The sequence below is a fragment of the Agelaius tricolor genome, unplaced genomic scaffold (assembly GCF_023055355.1).
Source record: "Agelaius tricolor isolate 1412-34295 unplaced genomic scaffold, bAgeTri1.0.p SCAF_35, whole genome shotgun sequence".
Taxonomy (NCBI): Eukaryota; Metazoa; Chordata; class Aves; order Passeriformes; family Icteridae; genus Agelaius; species Agelaius tricolor.
Window position 1 is genome coordinate 6287785 of NW_027269295.1, and position 20298 is coordinate 6308082.

The window sequence follows — 20298 nt, forward strand, 5'->3', positions numbered from 1 at the left end:
CACAGACAGACAGGGAGGGCTGAAAGGTGGATATTTTGAAGGACATGGATACTGACTCAGGTCAGCAGTTGGAAGAGAAAGACATCCAACTTTGAAATATTCATCAGTGAAGTAAAGAATAAGGGGGGCTGGGAGGTAGAAGGAAACAAATAATGAAGATGGAAGAGAGAAAAATTGTCAGAAATAAAGACTGCACAAAATGTGCATTGCATCTTTAACGCGACATCTGTCAAATAAGCATCTTAGAGCTAAAATTAAAAAAAAAATCTTTCTAAATGCTCTGTCCATTATTTAGTCAACTGAAAGTAAAATAATTGCTATTTCAGTAAGTATCAAAGATGGATCACTTGTAAAGAAACAGTGAAGTGGACTCAGAAGGAAAGAAGTATCCCTTACTAGTAAAGCACGAAAGAAAAAAGTTTAAGAACCAAGTATTTGATAGAAATATTTGATCCAATAAAACTGATAAACCTAAGTGCTGAAAGGAGATTGGATATCTGCCAAAATACCTTGCATTAAAAGAAGAAAGTTACTACACAGATAGAAAGTTTTAGAATTTGTTGGTAGAAAGGGAAGCAGGAAATCACAAAGGGAATGGGGAGTTGGGCATTATTATCAGCCAGTCCTTTCCAGTTCCCAGGGATTTCTGTCCCTGAGTCTCAGACATGCACCAGGATACAACATTAAAATATTGACATGCTCAATCCTTTAAAGAGGTGCATCTTTGCAAGATTCACTCTGGTCTGGAAAACAAAGAATCAAGGAAGCAATCATATTGAAAGTGAGGAGTACAGAAAACAGGAGATCTGACTTTAGGAGAACAGGAGGTATTGATATGCCATGGTGCACTATAAAATATTTCTTGATGAAGAAAGGATAGTCACCCCAGTAATAGTAAAGCCCAAGGAAACATCTCTCCCTACACCAAAGAAAGCGTATTTAAGATGTAAAAGAATAAATTGGAATCAAACCAGGAGAGGCTGTTGTCCATTTTGGAGCAAAACTTATGCAGAACATGACATTCAGACATATCATGACATGATATGCAGAACATGACATTAGTGTTTCATTGAATTGTGCATTGAATGGTGCCCAATACATTTAATCTTTAATTCTGTGAAACAGGATTCAATAAAAACCTGTCAGTTCTATTGTGACAGAACCCACAGGTTCGAATTACAATAACTGGAACTCTGCAAGCACCCAATACTCTGAAGTACTTCCAGAACAAAAGGAGGCCAAACCTCAGGGGCACCATTAAGATTTGTCACTTCTCATTTTATTTAGATTTCCAGTTTTCAACAAATGTTGAAAACTATCTAGTTTTCTAGATATTCTAAAGCATTCTAAAGCAGCTACCCAGTAACAAATGTGATTTTTAAATGCATATATATTTATAATTTCAGTAAACATATTATTTTTAAGAGCTTCAGAAGTCTTGTCACACAAGAACTACAGACTAGTCATAGTTCCAAGTCACTTTTCAGCTGCTGTCAGCATAAAACACTTAATGTTGCTGAAAGCATTCAAGATAACCAAATCTGACATCTGTATCTGCTTCCCCTTTCCCCACGTGGGTCTTTTGGACTGGGAGCAGTCAGTATGGCATTGATCTCTTTGATAGCAATGATCTAAAACCAGCTCTCTGACCTTCCAAAGGCAAAACAAGGAAAGTAAGGAGAACTGTGCTCAAGTGAGACTCTAGATTAATCAGAATAATTCAAAGGACCTAGTGACCTCCTCACTAAAATATGGATATGACTTAGGCAGTAAAACATCCCTGCATGGCAAATGCAACCTCCTAATGAAAACTGAAGTACTGCAAGTCCTGGTTTTGTGCTTTGCACCCAACTTAAACAGTGTGGTTCTTATTTATTTAAATTAACAAATTCAAACTTTTTCTGTCTTCATCAGCAAATCCCATTTTCAATAGGTATCCATAAAGTATGGCAGGGAATTTTTTTAATCACAAATCCCAGCAGGCCAGGTTTTGAAAGGATTTTTTCCTTCAATGGTACAAAAAAACCAACACAGAAAATTGACAGAAAGAGTTTAAAAATGTAATTTCATTTCTATTTATTTGAAGCCTATTAGTGTATTTTGAAAAATTGCCTGTGAAATATGGAAGAACAAATTCCTTTTGAAAACTTCTCCATATCCGACAAAGCTATAAAAATGACAGATGTGTAATCAAACATTGAGAAATAGTCACTCAGATGTGAATGAGAAAAACTACATCACCAAATGAAGCCTGGTTACAACTCAGGGTACAAACCAAAATATTCAATACTTTTCCCAATTGCTCTCAACACAAGGTTTTCCACAGATATACATTTTTGCAGATACCCCAAAATCATCTTGATGTAACAACCTACCTCTGTATGTCTTGAATGAAGTGCATTGTATTCCTTCTTGAGTTCTGCCTCCCGCTCCTCAAGTCTGCTAACTGGAAGAAAAAATAAAAATAAAAGAATTAAAATTAAACTCAGAGTTCTAGTAAGTGAGACTGACTTGCTTGGGACTAAGCAAACAGATCAGAGTATTCCTAGAAGTGAATAGCACAAAGCAGGATAAAAAGTATGTCAGTGGTTATGTTTTTAAGCTCTTATCACTGAGCTTTCTAAGTACAACAACAGCAGCACAATATTGCAATTTGCATTCCCCTAAGGAGCCCAAGTCCTATTTTCCCCTGCTGATTGCTAGGCCAGTGAGAGGGGATTTTTCTGTTCAAGGCCAGCTTACTGCTCACCCCAACCCAGATTGTTTCACATGGAAACTGCGGGAAGAGGCAGAGGCCATGTCACTCAATCCCAGATGAAGCCATGTGCTCCAGCTAAGGTCCTACATCAGTTCCCTAAAACACATCCACACAATTTCCAGAGGTGTTTAACCAGGACAAACATAGGAAAGGTATCTGTTAAAACACGTTCAAGCCCTATGTGGTACAGAAATTAAGGTTTCTGCTGGCATTCACTCACACTTCACTAAGCATTAAAGCAGTAGATTTAAAGAGAGAAAACATTTGAATACTTCTGTAGGTATTCCAAGATCTAGCAGATTTAGGAGAACTTTAAAATGTAAGTTCTTATTAGAGGGAGATGAAACCAACGAAGCAGCTCAGTTCATCTGTGCTGTGTTTCAGCCCAGATGAAACTGAGCAGAAACAAACTGTGATCTCCCAATGCAATTAATTGGCAGAAAAAATAACAGAATTCAGAACCTTCTACACACAACTTATTATTGTGTCATTCAAACACAAAACATTTTTGCTGCTTAGATGTGAATTCTATCTATTCAGGTATTTTTGAACACAATATTCATGTGACATAAGCACATGTATCAAATTGTGTAACTGAGCTTATTCTACTTGCTATGTTTAAATATCCCTGGGAAAGTTCAAACTTATAGTTCCATGTTTCCAGAGAGTCACTGCCAGACACACATTATCTGAAGACAAATGTCAAGACCTTCTCTGCTCTTTGCATGCTTTCGCGTTGCCAGCTGGGTCTCCTGAAAATTAATTCTCCATATATCATTTCTTTTTGATCCATATATCTGTATTTTGGCACAGTATTTTATCATAAGTATGTTTTAAAGAAAAAAACTCTTTGCCCAAGTCAAATGAGTGAACCAAAATACATAACTGTCTACTCACTCAAATTTGTATAAACATTCTGCACTACTAATCTAATCTTGCTCTTATAAGAACATTTCACTCCTTGATACAACCTTTTGCAGTCCATCTATAAATATCTGGCCAAAATATTACATCAAATATTATTTATACCATTGCCAGATCTAATGCTTCCATTTCTGCCCTATTATCAAACAGAACAAAAGCTCTTTGGATCAAATAGCAGGGAAGGCACAAGTATCCATAACACAACATAGAGAAAAATTTATTTTACAGCACAATGCATGCATCAAAAAACACATATTTATGCAATGCAGAACACTACTAAACAGAAGAGTTCCATTTATTGTTTTGATGCACAAGATGTTTTAAGTCTCCTTGTACATTTGAAGTGCAGTTTTATGGAAGCCTTTGGTAAAACATTAAGAAGCAAGAGTCAGAACTTATAATTAACAAAGCTATGATGTGACAGACCATATTTTATACACTATCTTTGCCTGATTAACATCCAAGTAATGAGTTATGAGATGCTAAACAGCTGCCCATCAGAAATACTCAGCAGCTCTCATGTGAGCACACTGTGCCCAGGCTGTGTACCACAGATCCCAGAGGATCTCCCTTGAAACCTTTCCACTGTGCTAAACCTTCTTTGGGAAAACAGGAGATCAGAAAGTGCTAACGGTATGACTGATGGACCTTGTACTTGATGAAACCAGCTCCCTCTTCAACAAACAGTGTCCAAGGATCCTCCCCTGCTGCTTTGCGCTGGGTAGTGAAGTCACAGTTCAATTCAGCCTCGCCCGGAACTCCCACACAAACCAGGGTGATGCACCCAACACTGTTTAGTGAGTTCATGTCTACACAGTGTAGCCAACTCCAGGGATGAATTCTGCAAGTGAATCTGGGAAAGTATTCAACAATACATTTAATGGAGATTAACACTACATCAGGTGTTACCAACACCCTTCTTTGCAGCTGCCCAAAACCAGCCTTCAGGAAATCCAGAAAAGCATTTCCCACTGTTATGGATACAACACACACTTGCACAGAGGTTGAGGTTCCATAAAGAAGCACACCACTTTTTCCATCTGTGAAGAAAGAAAAGCTTTAAATGTTTTTAAACTTTAATGGCCCAGTTATAATAAATAGTTCCTTGAATCAATTCATTGAAGACAAACGTACATGGCTAGTGATGCTGCACAGTCAAGGGGGATATCTCCATGAGATCTGACCACTGTTTTCATTAAGTACAAAGGTTAAAACTATTAAAGGCCCAGAAGATGATATAACTGACATTAAGCACTTTCTTCTGGAAGTCATTTCAGGTGTGCAACACTGCTAGAGGTAGAAGTTTCAGCCAGAAGAGGATGTACACTAAGTTACATACCCTCAACAGACAGCACAACAGTCCTCAGAACTGGTTTTTCCAATACCTGCAGGATGACATATAGCACCAGAAATCTATTCTACCCAAAATATGCCTCCCATCAAAATATGATCTTGCAAAAAAAACCAACGGAACACACTTTATTTTTCCAATTAAACATTGTGCAAGAGATCAGATATTCCCCGAGGATCAGAAATCACCACCAACTTGATCACAGAGTCAGAAGAATTTTGAGGAAGACTACCAGATTCTCACCCCAAAAACTTTGAGAAACTTAAGTCCCATCAGCAGTAAGAGGAAACTAAATAGGAGGGCAAAATGCCTTTCACTGGCATCCAGAAACACGTTTTAAACTGAACTGTTGCCAGTTCCATTTTAATACACCAACATACAAAGGAGTGGAACTCTGGCCCTGATAACACCCCAAGAGGAATGGAGTTGGGTGCTGGCACTGCCTGCCACATGCTGAGCCTGCCAAGTGCCAACCAGACATAGTTCGTATCAGACTTAAGCAACAATACAAAAAGTTCATCTGATATTTCGGTCTCAGACTTTTTTCCACTCAGATGTCAAATTCTTATGGGTGGATGATAAAATTAGTTTGATTATATATATCCTAAAAGCAGAAGTATCCATTGTCTCTGTGCAATGTGTCTTTACAAAGCCTTGTCACATCAAGGAAGACCTTACATTGCAAGATTACATTGTTTAACATAATACACGTGCAAAATGTAACACGCAACAAAAACATTGCACTACTCACTCTTAGAAGCTTATGTTGAATAAATACAAAGGTCTTCAAGCATCATAAGTATGAGCATAAAATGCAAATATTCTAATGCTTTTAGGCTGATGAGAAGGCATCCCCCTGAAACATCTCCACAAACTCAAACCCAAGGTCTAGTGCAAACTTCTCCAGCACTGCCAATGTTCTAACACCTTTAATGACCTGAGATACCAATCTTGATGAAGCTTCTCTCACAGAAAACCAATTAAGCCTAAAAATGGGATATCAAATGTAATAGTATACGAGAGAAACTGGAGTTTCTGTCTCCTGATAGCATTATGAGGAACTAGGCTGCCAAGCTGCCCACTCTGCCTGTTCGAAAGTCAGAGCTTACCTCCCAAGTCTGATGGCTTTTACCAAGTTTGGAACACCCTTCATCTGTATGTTGTCCTCTGCCTCAAACTCCTGATAAGCCTGAGGGGGAGAAAGAGAAACAGACCTGCTAGAATAGCAAATCCAACCAGTGTGATGCCTTCAAGAGGAATTACAAGTTCTTCCTACACAAGCCAGGACAGAGATTCAGCTAATTAACAAGCCCTTCCTGGCATCAGGATTGTCTGAAGACTCTCCTTGGACAGCTTTCATCTGGCTCTATTCCTTAATAGAGGTCCCACACCAAAGTTAAGATATAGATCCAGAAGGACCTTATGACCTCCTAAATAGTCGCCAAAGAACACACACATCACTCGTGGACTGAAAAGGGGACTAAGCTATCAAACAAGTGTTTAACCTGGAAGTGGTAAGGCCTGCAAATCAAACCAGCACAGAAAACTAATTTGTAAAACAAGTGAAAAATTCAACCCCTTGACAAGACCAACATGTTCAAGTAGCTCTTACACTGTGAAATACAGTTCTAGATCTCAGTTTAATAAGTAGAGCACTTGAAATTATGAAGATAATTTAGCTGTCAAGAATGCTCTGTTGATAGCAAGTATCAACACATGCAGCAGTAATGGTCTTATCCCTGACACTTCTGGACTGTTCAAGTTTGCACTCTGTCTCAGGCACACAAAATCTCTGCAATTTGTTATCAAAAATCCAAAACAAAACTTAAAAAAAAACCCAAAACTCTTTAAACATTCTGCTACAACATTTAATATAAAGACAACCACATGCCAGGACATTCCTCACATAGGCTGAAACTCAAACAATCAAAAATACATACCAGAAACTTCTACACAAAATCAAGCCCAAAATTCAACTTCTTGCCCAGTCACTGCAAAAGAGGTGTTTTACTGAGAAAACATTTGATTGACTGCTTTGCAAACAGTGGGATGCTCCATTTATACATCTGGCTATTGAAGCAACTCCCTGTCTGATAAAATCCACATCAAGTCAGTGTGGACACAGAAGCTTTAGCAGACTGGATTTGTTGTAAAAGCCAGTATAAACTCAAGAATGTAAGATTCTAAAAGAAAAATTTAAAGTAATTTTCTTAAGTTACTGCAGTATTTTGAGCAACAGAATCACTGTAACAACCAAACTCCAGCACATAAACTACAATACTCCCTTAACTTAAAAACACACATGAGCAGTTAATTATACACCAGTGAATTTCAAGCTCTTCTCACCACTTTTGCTCAGGTATATTAACAGCGAAGCTTAAAGCAGGCCAATCACTGTTCTAATTTCCTACTCCATTTTATTTTACCCTTGAGTCCTGTAGCTTGGCTCGGTGCCTACCCTGGAGCCAGCTGTACCCCCCTGCTCCATCTAGTGGGCTGCTGGCTCCCAAAACCACACAGACAGCAGGTCTTTGGGAACAGAGTCGGGAAGCCAGGGAAGGCACAGTGAAACGCACAGTCAGGATGAAAGCCTCCCTTTCCAGTGCACCCTGGTACTCACACTTCTTACAGAAGGATTTTTCAGGTGTAGTGACTGACACCTGAGGGACAGTGTAGCAAAGGGCAGGGGGAATCTGCCTGGTAAATAAATCTGAGATAATGATTGATATCATCAGAGATGAGGAACATCCACACTGAGAACACACTAGCAAAGAGTTCAGTTCCACACCCGCTAATCAAGAAATACAGGAACCCAAGCCATTCTGTTCCTCCTTTGCTGGAAATCAGATTAGTTTTACTGCTGTCAGCCTGTGAAAATGAAGTAGGAACAATCCAGGCTCCCAGTGAACAAACCTGAACTTTTCAACTTCTTTCCAGGACCTATTGAAAAGCTTTCTTGTATTCCTTGAGATACACACCAGTTGAGCCATCCCTAGAAGCAGGATTTACTGACAGAGCTGTTTCACACCAGTTTAGTTATTCACATCACCATCTGTGCAGATACACAAATCAAGTCTCAAAACAACTTTCTGGGAAGTTTCTGTTTCTGTTAAACTTCACAGCTGAAAGTTCACATCAGAGTCTCCCTGTTAACTACAGAGCCACATGAGCTGCATGATATCCCATGTGCAGAGATCTTAGATATTGGATGCCTTCAGATTATCTAAGAGTGGCTGTCTGCCTGGGTGTACATTACAGCAAAGCTAGTGTCCTGAGAGCTCAGAGGAAAATCAGATATCAAATACCATCTGCAGAACACTCACAACAAAACCTGGTCTTGCATCTTCACTTGAAGCCAATGAAAGCAGTAGTTCTGTTTAGCTTCTGAGAAAAACAAATGTTTTTAGGTCAGCTTCCAAAGCATTTGTCTCATATACCAAATAAAACCTTCAGCAAGCAATATCTGGAGAGTATCACCTGACATGGAAAATACCATCATCTCAAGAGTTGTGTCACAACATTTACAGCTCCAAAACTCAAGAGTTGTTACTTGGGATTATACTTATTTGAGGTTTTTTTGTTTCGTTAGGTTTCTTTCACAAATGCTGTTTTTCTCCAAATGTAATCTATCTTGCACACAAAGCTCAGGTTTGATAAAGTCAGGTAAGTAGATATATCTGTTTTCTTGTCAAATGCAGTGTTTTATTTTGGTTGTACTTTAGCACTAGGCAGATCCAGAAACGGAGCCAAATCTTTCAAGTCCCATAGCCTACCACCTCCATTAGAAAGCACAGAAAGCACTTCAATCATGGAGACATGGTGTTTTCAGATTCTCTTAATAAATAAGTTACCCCAAGAACGATTCCTCCATAAAGCTTACGCCAAAGCTGTTCCATTCCTGTAGTAAGTCAATATATACTAGTCATTTTTTATTCCCAAAAGTTTAATTAACTTCTAGCCTGTAATACATAAAGAAAACTGACATTCCCAGAAAGAGGCGAGGAAGGAAACTAAAATAAACCTCTGTAGCCTGCCCGCTCCATCCCCCCACCCCGTCCCCGTCCCCCATCCCCACCCAGAACTCAGTGGAACATCCCATGAGCTCTGAGAAGATCTTATCCCTTCCTGTAACTGGAGACTGAGCACTCTCCCAGCAGTATCATGTGCATTCACAGAGCACTGCTGGACAAATGAGCTGTGTATTGCTATTACAAGTTTTTAACAGCCCTCTGTTTTCCAGGTCCAGGGTTGACATCTCAAATATTTTAATGCTGCAAACAAGTTACAAGTAGAACAAAGGGGTCTCACAACAGCAAAGACTTGAAGTACTGTGGAAGTCAGGTATTTTCAAATTCTTCTAAGAAATACTTAAAAATATATCACAGCCTGGCATTGGCCTCAGATACACCACTGCAAAAACAAAATAATGTTATTTACTAAACATCTGGCATTATCATGTCCACAGGTGCCCTCTGCTGCTGAGAAGGAAAAAATTACATGAATTCTGGGTAAGTCATAAACCCAAAAATAGACATTTGCCAACACTCAGTAAAAGTTTACTATAGACCCACAGCAAGAACTTCTAAAACCTCTGCCTGTACCAACATCATTCCTAAACAAATCCCCAGGAACTTTCTGCTATTTAACTTGCTTGAGCTTCCACATGGCACAGACTCCAAGAGCACAGGCATTGCCCTTCCCCCCTCTCTGTCCAGGTACTGCTGAGAGCCAGGCCACACAAGGGACAGGAGCAACCCGGGAAAAGTTACAGCCAAAAGCAGCTGTGCAAAATGAGATGAAAAGCTGGATCAAAAAAAAAAAAAAAAAAAAAGCCAAGGAGCTTCATCCGTGCTCTTGATTTGAGCCCATTCCTGCACTCAAATAGAAGCTGCAAATCCTTATGCCTCTGCTCTCCTTTAAGCAGTTCTAAAGTTTAATGAATTTATCCCAGAGCGCCACATATTGCACCATTTTTCGCAGCAAACTTGACTTAGGCAACCACCACATCCCATCAAGTATCAGGACTAAGTCCCATTTTGCAGGAGTGATAACTCCAGTGCATCTGCTTCCACCGTTCGGGATTTCATCATCTGCCAGGCTCACAGTCCTTCCAGCAGTGTTTTGCTGTCATCTCCCCCTCTTTCCAACCTCCTCCTAAAAAAGAACAGAGCACTTCAAGGTAGTTCACTCATGTGGCAGCAACTGTTTCAATTTCTGAGGAGGGGAAAAGAAGTCAGCGAACCAATGAATGGGGCAACTGCTTGACACAAAATAACCTCCTGATTTCACTTCAGGAATTTCAAAAGGCAGCTTTATTCTAATCTAAGGGATTGAATACACGGCTAAGGATGGAAGCCCATGGGTAAATTTAAGTGCAAAGAAATACTTTTTTTTCTTTTGATTTAGTATGACAATCACTTAGACTGCACAAACAAATACTTAAAATTCAGGACATAATAACCATAACTTCTTGACTGGCATACAGATTTAAGCACATACAATCAAGCAGAACTTAACCATGTGACTTAAGAGCTGCCCCAGCTGACAAGTCTTCACTAAATGCTCAGCACTGCCAGTGTTAAAGAGAATGAGTCAAAACTTTTTAATGGACAAAACTTGTTCTCACAGGCTTTGCTTATTTGAGAAAAAACACACAGAGCACAGGCAGCCTACACGAAGCAAAAAGTCTTGCAGGTAAAGTATGACATAGAACCATGTATTACCTGTTTTCCGTTCTAATCTATTACTCATATCACCAACTGATGTTGTGATCTCACTCTGCACTCCAGACCCAGGTTTTATTTGGTTTCTTGCTCTGTGCCAGACATTTGCAACTCCCATTACCAGTGATAACACTGCCACCGTTTTGAATGTTGACGTGGTAACACAGTTAGCAATACCAGAGCCTAACTTAGATGCATAGCAGTACTATAGGAAGTAGAAGAGAAAAAGAAATATAGCTAAAAGCCTTGGAGCTTAATTAAAGTGACACATCGGTAATTTGGATTGTACAACATGCCAGTTGCCTGGTCTATAAAACAAAACAAGGTAATGCAGTAAGGTTAAGCTGCTTCACGAATATGTACTTGTATGGTTTTCATACCTTAGAAATTTAGATCACTAAAAAAACACAGTTAACTTGCATAATATTCATTAGGTGTTCAACAAATGTGCTTATGTCCCCTTGGATCTTGCTCTGCATCAGCAGCATGACAAATCTTCCCAGCAGCCTTTCATGCTGTCCCAGACAGCTTATCAAGGCCAAGCATAAGCAAACTCAGTTTGACCCAGCCCTATTGTTTCTCCAAATATACAGTTTTGCCATCACAGAAGGTTTTTCTCCAATACAAAGATTTTTTTTTCTCCCATAAATGGATTTTGGAAGTGTCTAAAATCATCACTAGAGCTTTATGTAGTTATGGTAACTGTTTTTAGTAACATTACTTCTTACAATAAAAGTAGTTCTAGCAACCCTCAGTGCTTCTACTGGAACAACTGAGTTTCTTGAGAAAATACTTTCATTATTATTTTATATATACACACACATATACACACAATATATAAATAAAACTTTAAAATCATACATATACTTGAAGGCTTCAAAGCAAAAAGAGAATTTCACACCAACACACTCACAGAGCAACATAAAATGTTTTTATCAATACATGGTAAATGTAATTTCTATTAGAGAAACTCCAGGTATGCTGCCACATACATTGTCAGAAATCCAACTGATTTTTTTTTTTCATGCAACCACTTTATCCTTCGGATTGTATTAACACAATAAAGCCATGGCTTACAGGACAGGATGCAATCTTGATCCACAATCTTGTTGTCAGTGAGTGAGGTCTCCCATGAACAAGCTGTTTGGGCTGTGTGTTTAGAGCACAGGTCTTCTAGAAACAGTATCTTTGTCACCAAAACAGGACACTTAACTCCGGCTACAATGTTTTATTTTCCCCTCCTGTGAGGCTCTTAGATACACACACAACACTGTTCCACAAGAAATGCAGGGTTTCAGGTACAATACAATTATCCATTTTAGCCTGACTTCCTCTACGAAGAAACAATCCTAGGAAATAATCACACTGGTCTTTACTAGGAAAGATTGCTTGAAGTGCTCCTTCATCCCTGCCTATACAGAATCTGGGAATACTTGAACATGGATAATGAAGCAGGTGATGCCTCTAAGATTTGCCAACAACATTCTGAACTGCCCAAATTTCAGTAAAATTCTGCCCTAGGTGCCACCTACATTCATCTTAACACTCTCAGACTAATACTCCTGCCCTGCTATAGGCTTAATCATGCCACTGAAAATTAAATTTTACAGGAAAATTTTCAAGCTTCAGCTGGAAAAGAGCTAACTGTGTTAGGGGCAGGAAATGTAGCTGAGCAGAAATAAAGGAAAAAAAAGTAGTGAAAAGGGGCTACTTTGAAGACTGACACTGCTTTTAGAAACTGGTCATCTCTCAGCCTCATCACAATCTCACTTTACATTCCTGCAGAGTCCAGCAATAAAAGCTAGATATTAACTGATGAACACACCAGTCTCACATCAACAGAAGATGGCTTAGAAGCTTGAAGTATAAAAGTAGAAAAACTGATGATGAAGTTTCATTCAATGACTGTGTGGCTGGATAAGAAGCAGCCCAGCAGAATGGCTAAACTACAATATATGCAACGTCAAGTGTTTCAAGACAACTGATTACTATCATCTTTTCCAAAGTTTCCAGAAGTTTTTTTTCCATTACACAGAACATCTCTAAAAAGGGAAGTGTTCTCCCTAAACTTTTTTCTATAAAAACTAAACGTCTCCTAGAAATAAATCATTTAGCAAAAACTATATAGAAGTTAATGAGAATCACCAGCAATGCTCTTCTCCTCCCAGCTGTGCTTCTAAACCTGAAGATTACCTTTATTTTAGCACAGACAACTGTTTAATAGGAAGAAAATATCTTATTTTGTTATCACTAACAAGGAAGTAATCAAAGCATCTTCTAAAAAAGTTGCTAAATGTGAGGAAAGCCTGGTCTAAAAGGTAAGCAATACAAGCAGGATACCAGAAGGATCGATTACAAGTCACAAGCTCGTATCTGACTTGTTTGCCTTAATTCTAAAGAAAACAGACTTGCACAAGAGCTAAATCCAGTTATCTGTCTAAGTACAGGAATCAGAGGGCATATGTATTATCACTTTACAGAACAAAAATGAAAATGCACTAATACACTTAATAGGAGAGCACCATGTTTTTTACTTACTTTGATCAGCATAGTTTTTTGCTTTTAGTTCAAGTTGTCGAGTTTGTGACTCTAATGCTTCCACTCTGGTCTGTAAGTCCTTTTTCTCTTGTTCTTGAGAATCTTCAAACTCAATGAATTTCTAAACAACAACAAAATAGTTAAGTTAGACCAAACAACTAATTACAGGTTTTGCAGCAGGTAGGAAGAAACACAGCAGCCCTTCACAGCCAGGAAGGTGCAAGGTGGTTTCCAAAACTGAATAGATCCATAGGCCACATTTAAACACAAAGAACTATTTCAGTCCCGGTCCATCAGTCAAGCACCCAGTCTAGGTTATACTGTGTAATAACTTGCAACTAAGTGCCAGCTACTCCAGAGAACCTGCTTAGGATTAACATAAATGTGAATTATTTCCTTATTGTCTAACTTAACGTACAACAAGTGCCAACAGAGCATGTGAACACAGGGAGTCTTGGTATCCTTAGTCTGACTAAGGAACATCAGTGAAGTTATTTTCACCCATAAGCCACAAAGGTACACACTAGCAGTAGTGCTAACCAAAATTATTTGATATCTTTTCTATTCCCACCCAATTCTGCTATAAATTCTCATAGTCTTCATCAGATCCTTAATAACCATCTACAATCTGTCAACTGCACAGAAAACTCTGTGCTGATCACCATTTCCTTCTGTTTCCTTGGTTTACCACACTTGTGGTTCCCCATATTCTGGAATTCACTGATGAATGCAACAGTGTTTACATTCTCTAACATAAAAATTACCAACACGCCATTATAGCAGCTTTGAAAGCACTTTTTTTTTTGTTATTTATCTTACCTAAAAAGTCAAGAAATTCAATATGTATTACTGGCAACTGGCACAAAGAACACTTCTAAAAGCCAAGGATATTTTAGGTCATGTAGTACTCTAAGCTCTGCATTGCAAGGAGAAGACAAGTTATGCAGAAGGCTCATAGAACAAGGAGGAGAAGCAGACCAGAAATCTCTGCAAGAAAAAATCCTAAACATCCACGACAGTTAAAGGGGCAAAGGCAGCTGAGGACCACATGGCAGAAAAGGGACAGTGAAGGTAGCAACTTGAAAACAGTAATCTGATTTGAATATTTTTTTCCTATGTATTGTTTGGAAAATTTAGTGGGAAAAGTATTTCTAATGGTCATACATCAACTGTTAATGAACTATTACTACATTGTAGCCATTGCACACACATTTTTTACAAAAGCAGAAATTCATAACCTTATGAAAAGGGCTTCAGTTGAACAGGATCATCAGAAGAAGTTCTGACTAAAAAGTACTTCAGACGTAGAAATGAACCAAAACCTATGAAGCGAAACAAGAGTCCCTTTCAGACATGCTCTGCACAGCTATCACAGGACTGGGCATGGTGTTCATATGACTGTGCTTGAAACCAAACCACAACAATTGAGGAAGAGCTGACATAGCCCAGGTAGCTCCACTTTGGGTGCTGCCATTGAAAAATCCCTCCTCAAATAGAGATGTGCAGGAATCTTTCTACCTCCTCCACACGAAGTTAGGGAATATTAATTAATCAATGTAATTTGAAAACCTCAATGATTAAGTTTGTTTCATTTCTTCTTTGTAGTAACTGATTCAAGACTTTGGCCCATTTAATATTCAAGTCATGTTTGGCCTATTTTTGGCAGACTCCTTTTTCAAAAAGGGCTTCAAAGTTTTACACAAATTTGGCACTGGGGCTAAAGTTACACCAAACACAGGAAGTTTGTTACACTAAACATGGGAAAACATGAAATAAGAATTATAAAACTGTACCATCTTTGTTTAGTTGTTTCTCTGATGATTTCCCAAAAATATGTCATAGCTTGTTAAAGGCCAGGGCAATTATACTCATGAATAACAAACAGCCATTCAGAGCCATTAATGTCATCGTTACTCATGAAACTACAGATAGATATAATTTTGTATTTCCTCTCAAGTTCTTCAACTGCAAGTGGTAAAACTGTTTTTTCCTAAAACGGAAAAAGTTACCTTCCATTAGTTTACCTTCATTTTGTTAAAGTCCAAATTTACATTACTATAAAGCATTTCTGTAATTACAGCCGAGTATTTTTCCCTCTCCTGCTGTAAACTATACCTGATCAGATCTTGGGATTGAGAACTTTGGACTTTGAATATTTTTATTTGGTTTAATTTCTCCTTCTGGTGATAGTATAATGACAAACACAGCCCCAGCAGATTGATCATCACACCCTAATTAAGCCTGCACAAGAATGACAGAAGAATTAGTGAGATAAACCACCCAGCAGCCAAGGACAGGCTGGCTGAGCACCCATATTAAACTACTTTTTTTTTTTTAAATTTACATTGACAATACACTCAACTACTACTTACCTCCTGCACTGTTTAATGTAAATCCAGCAGTGTATGTAGGAACACGTTAGGCACTCAATAGTCATCCTCTCATTTCAACCCCAGCTACTGGTTATTCAAAACACTGATGCATACAAAAATCTCGTTTTCCCCATTTTAAGTGACGTCCTGTTTGGGCCACAAAGATGTATTTTACAACTCTAATGAGAAGTGTGAGAAGTGAGATTTTTGGTATTTGTTTTAAGAGCAAGCTGAAGGACACCAACCTGTCTTTAAAACAATCAGATCAGATTATATAAGATTACAGAAAATACAGCTGGAATGATCCTTAAAAGGCCGTCTTGTTTCCAGGTTCTGATGCTTAGCATTGGATGCCTGGATCCTAATTTTGATTAGGCTATGATGAGGTGTAACACATGATGCGATGCAGAGCTCCTCCTGCATGTGCCTGCTACTGAAACCCAACCTGTAATACCTTCATCAGCCATCTTTGGCAACTCCCATTTAATCCATCCCATTTTCTCCAGGCAGGATCACATGCATCATTTCAGACCTTTGTCCAACATGTTTTTACAGACCTCATATAAAAAGTGTAGAAAGTCCCACACAACTAAACTCAAAAATATTTATGTAATCAATTTTAAACCTACTTGAAAGCTTGCAGAGGTTTTTGGAATAAATAAGAACTCGAGACTACACAACAGCCCAGCACATTTGGAGCCCTCTGTCCTACACACAACCACTGAAGCACTCAGTAATACATTATTAGCCAAATGAAACACCTCTTCCTGTATTTCTATCATCTTCTGTCTCTTTACATCTTGACTGGTTTTCCTGTCACAGGACCCAGGTGCAATGCTGGGCATATCTGATGTCAGGGTCCCACCCACTTGGCAATCTTTATTATTCTATGACACGTCCTTCAGCAATGTGTATTGCAACAATGACAGATTCTCAGCCAATGGCAAGTTTTTGGAGCAGAGAGAAAAAAAAAAACCCCACCTAAAAAGCCAGTTCAGATGGACTTGGGGGACAGAAAAACATGTGAAAATGAAAACAACCTGATAACCATAAAATAGAGTGAAAGTTTTCTGTAAAATGCATCTCGGTTTTGTTCCCTCTAATTAAAAATACTTAAACTCTTACTGCACAGTGTTTACTCAACATACAATCCTAACGAAGAAAGTTACCTCTGGGAACAGTAAGAAAAAGCAGACATCAAGTTCATGCTATGACTTAAACCAATTTTAGTAGTGGTAAATGCTTTTTCCCAGTTGCCAAAGAGTTCAAAAACAGCTTAATCCCACCAACAGCAGAAAAGCTAAAAGATATCCTAATTTGGCATAGCTAAATGGAGTAGATTTTATCCTCTTTCCAAGTGCACGAAACACATGCCAGCTACAAGTGCAGGCCTGAAACAGCACATTGCTGCAGAAGTAACTCCTATCAGAGTATTAAACAGCAGAAGTACAAATGCTGGTTCCTCTCCCACTTCTTTGGGGCAGGAATTGTTACCTCACAGTCACCAAGTGCAAAGGTAAGAACTGGAAGCAGAACAGCGGAGCAGCTGGTTCCTCCATTCCTTCAGCAATATCAAAAAACCTACCATATTAAAAGTCAGACAAGTGATTTCACAGCAACTACAAAGATCAAAACTGTACCCAGAGGGTTAAGAAGTAGGCCCAGAACGTCTGTCAGGGTGACTTTAAAAAAAATTATTCCAGAAATCCTCAGGCAACAACTTTTAAGATATTTCTTTAGTAACATGTTTTAAGCACAGGAAATAAAGAAGGCAAATTACAAAAATGGGGTAAGGAGACCCCTACCCAAATAGTAAACTATTTAATGTTCATAAAGATACTGCTGCAAATAAATTTCCTACAACAACAAGCAGAAAGTAAAAGAAGGTGTGTTAATTGCCCAGAGAAACTGTGGCAGCCTCATCCCTGGATGTGCTCAAGGGTAGGCTGGACAGGGCTTGGAGCAACACGGTGTTGCAACGATGTCCCTGCCCGTGGCAGGGGTTGGAGTGATATGAACTTTAGGGTCCCTTCCAACCCAAACCATTGTGTGAAATTATGAATAGATGACAATAAATATGGAACTCAGCAGCTCAATTCTCCATTTTGCCACCACATGACACAGGCAAACTCCAAATGAAGGAAATGTGCTAAGTGAGCAACTTTTTGTCCAAGGAAATGTTAAATTTCTGTTCCCTCCTTTTATTTCAACCATACTGCACCCATCAGGTTATCTCAGCATCGAAAAAATAATTCAACAACCATGCCTGACTGACACACATGCCTCTCCTGAACACACTAGGCTGTACCTAACACTTTCACACCTGTACAGCTCAATGACCTCAGCACATCACAAAAATGACCTTTGTGCTTACCATGAAAATACAGTCTTTGGTCTAACTGCACTTTGGAAAGCATCAGCCAGGTGTCTTGCAGCATGAGCATTGGTTCTTCAACTGCATAAAGCCTGTCCTTTCAAGTTAATTTATCATGACACAGAGAAATGGAGATGGCAGTGAAGCACACTACCAAAACAGGCACATACAGTTCCTGAAAAGCTACAACAACAAAATTAACTCCATGTTCTGTTTCATCACATTGGTACGGTTTCTGTCCTGCTGCCCAAGGCCTGTTTTTTGATCTGGCAAATGCTGCCTGTGCTTCAAACCTGATGGATTTTCTCATGAATTAGTTCAGAAAGTATTTATCAATCCCTTCCTATTACTCTCAATATAAACACATTTTCTAAAAGACCCTTTTACATCAGCTTGTGTCAGAAATAGTGTGGCAACTCCAGTCCCCTGACTGGAGTCCATAAGGCATCATAAAACCACCATATGTTTGACAAGGAGGATGAAAGATCTATCAGTCTAAGAGCTGGGGGGACACCATTCATACCACAGTTCTTCATAACAAACTGAGACCTGGAACAATCTGCAGACAACATTCTGCACTCACAAACAAGTATTTGTACAGGGCTAGTGTTTTTTAAATTATGCTTTTACTGTTAATATTGTGTTCACCCTCAGTGCAGTTGTTCTTCTGATTTTTGGAAAATTTAGAAGGCAAGCACGACCAGAGATATTAGCACAGGACAAGGGGTCTGGAAATACACTTTTAAGATGGCTTATTCCATTACAGATAATGCTGCCAATCCAATTTCCTTCAGGAGTTTGGCAAGACAATGAGATGGAGGAAGTTACCCTGCACAGCTGCTTCCTATTGTATTGGTTTATAATATCAGATTAGATAATGCCTCTCAAACTTGTTTATGCTGAAATGGTTCTTGGTGCAAACACTAAAATAAAATCATTTAACATCCCAAATCAGAGTCGACATCACTGGAGAGTCCACACCACCTGTTGCTGCCTACAGCTTTATGTACCATCTCTGAAGGGCTTCAGCCTACACACTATGTATTTCCATGTTTTTTGTAACGCGTTGTCACTATTTTTGCAAAAATGGACAACCCGCCTCCCCTACGCGGGGAGCATCCCGCGTGGCCGTGACAGCACAACCAGCACACGGTTCCATGTTTGCGCCTCTCCCCTCCCACGGCCCCACCGGCAGCGCAGCGCTCCGCAGAAGTGACCGAGGATCCCTCCGGGACAAGCGGAGGGGACCGCATGCACACGGACCCGCACGGACGGGTCCCGCTGCGGCTTAGCTACACGGACCGCGAGGTACTCCGCGCCCTCCTCATCCTTCTGCCAAGCCGCGTCGCGACCCCAGCTCCGGCCGCGCGACCGGACGGGGCAGCCCCGGTACTCGCTCCAGGCGCCGCCCGCTCTGCCCCGGGCAGGCCCAGCGCGGGAGGTGCGGCCGCCCCCACGGAGCCGCCCCGGCCCAGCGCCGCACTCACCTCCTCGGCCTGCTTGCGCAGCGCCTTCTCCCGCTCGTACTGCGTGAGCAGCTGCTCGTTATCGTCCCGCAGCAGCTCCAGCTCCACGCTGGTCTCCTGGCTGTGAGCGCACACCGAGTCCAAGTTCTCCAACACGGCCACCACCAGCGGCATCAGCTCGGCCACCACCTCCTCGTCGTAGCGCCCGATGAGCCGCTCGAACTCGCGGTAAATGGAGCCCGCCAGCCCCGACACCCGCTCCGACATCATGGCGGGGCCGGGCCCGCCGGGATCCTCCTGGTACACCACGCCGTCCGCCAGCTCCATGGCGGCAGGGAGTTGTGCGGGGCCTGGCGGGGCCCGGGGGTCCTGCTCGGAGCGGCTCCCTGCGGCGGCGGCAAAGCCTCGGCTGGGGCGGGTGGGGAGCGGCGCGCGTCTCTGACCTCACCCGCCGCGCCGGGCGGAGTCTGCCGGGACGGCAGCGTGGGGCGGAGCTACGGACTACAAGTCAGTGCGGGGGGTGTGGTCTGCTGGTGATGTCATCGAGAGGCAGGGCCTGTATGAGGCTATGGCGGTGGCCGCTCGCGGAGCTGGTGTTGCGTTTCGGGAAAATGCGTTCGGCGGGAGCAGGGTGGCAGCGGGAAGGGCTAGGCTGTCGGAGACACGTCAGGAATCACCGAATCTTGACAAATCACCGAATCGTCAAGATCGGAAGAGACCTTTAAAAGGGCAATAAGGCTGGGGAATGGTCTGGAGCACACTTCCTGTGAGGAGCGGCTGAGGGAGCTGTGG

The 20298-nt window shown here is 40.6% G+C and overlaps 1 protein-coding gene and 1 long non-coding RNA gene across 8 annotated transcripts in view; both read right to left on the reverse strand.

The window, feature by feature from the left end:
• SPAG9 (sperm associated antigen 9) overlaps window positions 1-19961 on the reverse strand; it is a 63003-nt gene extending 43042 nt beyond the window's left edge. For 3 of the 7 annotated variants that reach the window (XM_071452837.1, XM_071452834.1, XM_071452835.1), the window contains exons 1-3: window positions 19528-19960; window positions 13295-13415; window positions 2376-2446 (exon numbers count right to left, since the gene is read on the reverse strand). In XM_071452837.1, the coding sequence (XP_071308938.1) occupies window positions 2376-2446; window positions 13295-13415; window positions 19528-19833 (498 nt within the window). In that variant the 5' untranslated portion in view covers window positions 19834-19960. Of the gene's footprint in view, window positions 1-2375; window positions 2447-4330; window positions 4455-6142; window positions 6165-13294; window positions 13416-19527 lie in introns of those variants that run through there. The other 4 variants (XM_071452836.1, XM_071452833.1, XM_071452840.1 and 1 more) reach the window with 3 other exon arrangements.
• On the reverse strand, window positions 9932-13285 carry LOC139602738 (uncharacterized). The gene is made up of 2 exons (XR_011683410.1): window positions 10757-13285; window positions 9932-10187 (listed from the first exon to the last, which is right to left on the reverse strand). It is a non-coding gene; the product is annotated as an uncharacterized lncRNA (long non-coding RNA).
• Window positions 19962-20298: the final 337 nt, after the last annotated feature.